This window comes from Merops nubicus, unplaced genomic scaffold, assembly GCF_000691845.1.
Source record: "Merops nubicus isolate BGI_N331 unplaced genomic scaffold, ASM69184v1 scaffold24444, whole genome shotgun sequence".
Lineage (NCBI taxonomy): Eukaryota > Metazoa > Chordata > Aves > Coraciiformes > Meropidae > Merops > Merops nubicus.
Window position 1 is genome coordinate 4,137 of NW_008606579.1, and position 4,142 is coordinate 8,278.

Sequence of the window (4,142 nt, forward strand, 5' to 3'; positions counted from 1 at the left end):
GAGATACTGGCACAGGCAGTGGCACAGGTAGCAGCAGACATACTGGCACAGGCACCAGGGGAGGTACCAGCACAGGTGCTGGCACAGCTGCGTGGGCACATGGCTCCATGTGTGTGCAGGGGAGGAACTGACACAGGGTTTGAGCAGAGTTCAGAGCTGCTGCCCTGGGCCTGTGATGGCACAAGGGAGAGGCAGCGAGCACAGCCTCAGACTCCTCACCCACCTCCACCTCCATCCCACTTCGTCCTCCAGAAGCTGCTGGCCGAGTGCCAGGACCAGCAGTGGTGCCAGTTCTCGGTGCACAGCCAAGTCTTTGGGCCGGACCCATGTCCTGGGACACACAAGTACCTCATCGCTTCCTACAAGTGCCGGCCAGGTGAGGTGGAGCGGGTCTTGGCAATGCCACGCGGGCTCTTTCCTGGCCTGGGTGGCTCAGAAAGGGGCAGAGTGGGGAGCCGAGATGCTCCTGTGTCTTGCAGCCCTCCCCCAGCTCTGCCCCTGGCAGCTCTCAGATTCTTGGCCGGACTAAGGGAGGAGGGGGCTGCAGGTGGTTTGGGATGCATTGAGACGCTCTCTGGTGTCACTGCCCAGGGAACCATCGGGTCAAGACCGTGTGTGAGAACGACAAGCTGAAGCTGCAGTGCCGACCAAAATCCATCCTAGCCATTTACTCTGCAAATTATGGACGATTCCTGCGGGGCAAACCAGAATGCGATGCCCTGAACGCTGGGGGACCCCATATAGGTACATTGGAACAGCTGGAGCCAGAAATTGGGCCAGGAGCCATGCAGGACCTGTGGCACAAGTACGCCATAGGGCTGTACCTGTGCCCCTTGGCCCCAGCTGGCTGGCACCCAGCGGGCAGGGACAAGCAGGTCTGCCCACGGGTCCATGTCCCATGTACTTGCAGAGTGCCTGGCTCCAGATGCCCTGCGGAGGGTCTCCAAGAAGTGCCACCGCAAGGGGAACTGCACTGTGGCTGCTGACCAGGCCACCTTTGGGGACCCGTGCCTCCCTGGCATGAAGAAACAGCTGCGGGTCTCCTACACCTGCGGTGAGAGCCACCTGCGGGGCTGGGGGCGTGAGAGCCACCAGCTGAGCCCCCATGCCATGCAGGCAGGGGCACAGGGCTCCCTGGGGAGGCAGGGGCTGCTGCGGACAAGCAGGGTGGTGATGCTCTGTGTTTGCTCTCCTTGCAGTGCCCAAGCAGCTGCTGGAGGAGGTGGGCCATGACACCTCGGACCCCTTCCTGCTCTCAGACTACATGCACGGTAACGTGGGGGTAGGCCGTGCCAAAAGTGATGCTGCACCCTGTCCGTGCCCGGGTAGACCACCCCTTCCATGGCCTGTCTGCATCCGTGGTACCCCCCACTGGCACGAGCCCCGCAGCTCCGGCCCGGCATGGCTCTCCCATGGCTGAAGCCATCCATCAGTCTGTGTGACCGACTGCGGGGGTAGAGAGACCTGGGAGCAGGGCAGAGGAGGGGGGCACTTGTGCAGGAAGGTAGGAGCACGGTGTGGGGACAGAGGCAGGCAGGGGCAGGCAGCCGGGCGCTGGGCAGCACCTCGCCTCAGCCCACGTCCCCTTGTTCGCTGCAGGTGGCTGGTACAAAGGGCCCAGGTTCTCCAGGCTCCGGGAAGACCGGATGATTTTTACTAGCTCTCTGGCAGCTTTCGCCCACCTTTGGGGTACGTGCCCTCCCCAGCTCTCACGCAGCACCTGGGGGAGTGGGACGGGCTTGGGAGGGTGGCTCAGGTCCCAGGATGGCCCCCACTCAACCCAGGGCTCAGCGCAGAGCCAGCCAGACGCCTACTCTGGCACATGAGGGAGGGGTGCACCGAGTGCCCATGCTGGCATTGGGGGGGCCACATAAGGTGGGAGCTTGGGGGTTGAATGAGCCCCAAGGTGCCACAGCATCAGCAGCCACTGTGCTGCTGTGGTCCTGCCCGTGGATATTCCCTCTCTGGCCAGCTGAATTACCCACCGGGTCTCCTTCCTTCCTGCCCTGTCTGCACGGGCACTGTCAGAGAGCACCTCTCTGCAGGCAGAAATCTCCCTTATCAGGGGAAATTACTCATCTAAATCCCTAGCAAGACGATTCCTCTCCCTGTGCTGCCTACCCTACATACCAATGGGGGTTTCCTGTATGGTTGTTTTGGGACACTGGTGGTTGCTGATGGAGCTCTGGGTGATGCTTCAAAGACCACTGGGGCAGGGTCTGTCCTGCTCCTGCATCCCAGGTGATGAGGGCATCCCTGCTCCCCTCCTCTTCCTCCCATGTGCCTGACAGAGGAGGTTTTTGAGGCACTGATACCCCACAGGGTGCAGAGGTGGTTTGTACCCTGGTGTTTCTCTTTGCTCTTCACCCCTCAGGTGTTCCAGAGAAAGTTGGCCTCTACTTCCTTTGCGGGGTTTCAGGAGGCCTCATGCTCTTGCTGTGCATCATCAGCCCCAAAACGACCTTCCTCCAGGAGGTTGGGGAGGCTCTCAAAGACCCAGAGCTGGGAAGCAGCTCGGAGCTGAACAGGACCAAGCTACGGGACGAGCAGGACGAAGACCTCCCTGATGACAGCTCCTCTGACTCCTCCTTCCGCCGCCTCACCCGCACATACCGGGCCACCGACAGCATCTTTGGCCCTGAGCTGACTGCAGCCATGGAGGGAGCAGCAGAGCACCAGGGCTGTTCTGGGGAGGAGATCTGGATGCCCAAGGAGTCAAGCCCATATGCCATCCACAAGATCAAATCGGCCACTAAATAAGAACTGGAAGAAAATGGCTGAAGAGCAGAGGGGGGCAAGGATGAGTGGGATCCAACATCAGAGAAACACAAGAGTTTGGGCTTCTCAGGGTGAGTAGGCATCCCGAGCAGCAGCAGGGCCACAGCAGCCCCAGCACGGCCACCAACCCACTGCTGCAGCATCCTGGAAACCTCTAACCTGGAGGCAAGATGCGGTCCCTGGGTGTGATGAGGAGCTGCAGGACGACTCGTGGGGCTGCTGGCTCCTTTGCCACAAACACGATGCTAACCCTAATCTAACCCTCCCCACTCTCAGCTCACATCAGCTGGCTCTAGTTTCTAACCCTGCTCAGCCACGCCGAGCCCACCCGGAGCCTTTGCAGGCTGTTTGCTCCTGCTTCACCTCGGGTGCTGCCAGCTGCCCCCAGCCCTCGGGCGGCGTGCCGGCAGGGACGGCCAGGATGTGGGGCGGGCACAGGGGGAGCCGGTGGGAGAGCATCCCGTACCACGCTGCGTGCCTCACAGCCCTGCACCCCAGGGGAGCATCCCCCCGCAGCTGGGGCAGCTCTCCCCTCCTGCCTATGCTCAGGAGCTCTGCCACCCTGCGTTGGTTGCTTTGTGCTTTCCTTCACGCTTCCCCCACTGGCAGGAGAGCCCCGGGGTTAATTCTCTGGGGCTTTTCCCTGTAAATAAATGCAACAGCTCGTAGACACCATGTCCTGCCCTGACCTCTGCCGTTAACAGTGAAAAGGGAGGGAAAGGAAGTGGCAAAGCTCAGTTCTCCCTGCATGGATCAGCTCCTTGCCTCCCACCCGTGCTTCTGGTGCTGGGTGACAGGGCGTAACATGTTGGGCCTGTTTTAGCATGGGAAAGGATGTTTTAGCCTGGGGAAGGGAAAGGGGGGGAAAGGAATCCATATGGATCCCATGAATGATGCCTCCCTGCCCTTGCTCCTTCTCTTAAGCCTGAGGCTCTCTGTCTAGTAAGCAACCCTGGAGCAAACATCTCCAGCTGCCATGCAGATGGGCTTCTCGGCAGCCCCACGGTGCCAGGGAGCCAGGCTGGGTCTGGGGGCTGCTCCAGGTCTGGGAGGCAGCACAGGCTCCATAGCGCTGTGGGAAGGGGCTGGATGGAAGCAGTGACCTGGCTCATCTTATGTTTGGGCTGACCCAGGCACCGATGCTCTTGAGCTGCACGTAGCAGAGTCTTGTTTTTTCCATCTGCAGCCGCACGTGAGGCGTCTGGGCTGGGTGCAGCAAGGGAGATCTCAGCATGTGTGGCGCAAGCCGCAGCCCCTGCGCTGGGGCCCGGCTTCCCCAGCGCCTCCAGAGGAGTGGCAGCACGGCGGGGACTGGAAAAGCCGGCTTCCCCCTGCCAAGCCTGGGCAGGACGGGCAGACACGGG

The 4,142-nt window shown here is 61.3% G+C and overlaps 1 protein-coding gene across 1 annotated transcript in view; it reads left to right on the forward strand.

The window, feature by feature from the left end:
- LOC103772372 (protein eva-1 homolog C-like) overlaps positions 1-2,760 on the forward strand; it is a gene marked incomplete at its 5' end in the record, with an annotated part of 4,958 nt that extends 2,198 nt beyond the window's left edge. Inside the window, 6 exons of the mRNA XM_008939703.1 lie at positions 253-376; positions 592-744; positions 911-1,054; positions 1,200-1,271; positions 1,600-1,689; positions 2,375-2,760. Of these exons, the coding sequence (XP_008937951.1) occupies positions 253-376; positions 592-744; positions 911-1,054; positions 1,200-1,271; positions 1,600-1,689; positions 2,375-2,760 (969 nt within the window). The remainder of the gene's footprint in view (positions 1-252; positions 377-591; positions 745-910; positions 1,055-1,199; positions 1,272-1,599; positions 1,690-2,374) is intronic.
- Positions 2,761-4,142: the final 1,382 nt, after the last annotated feature.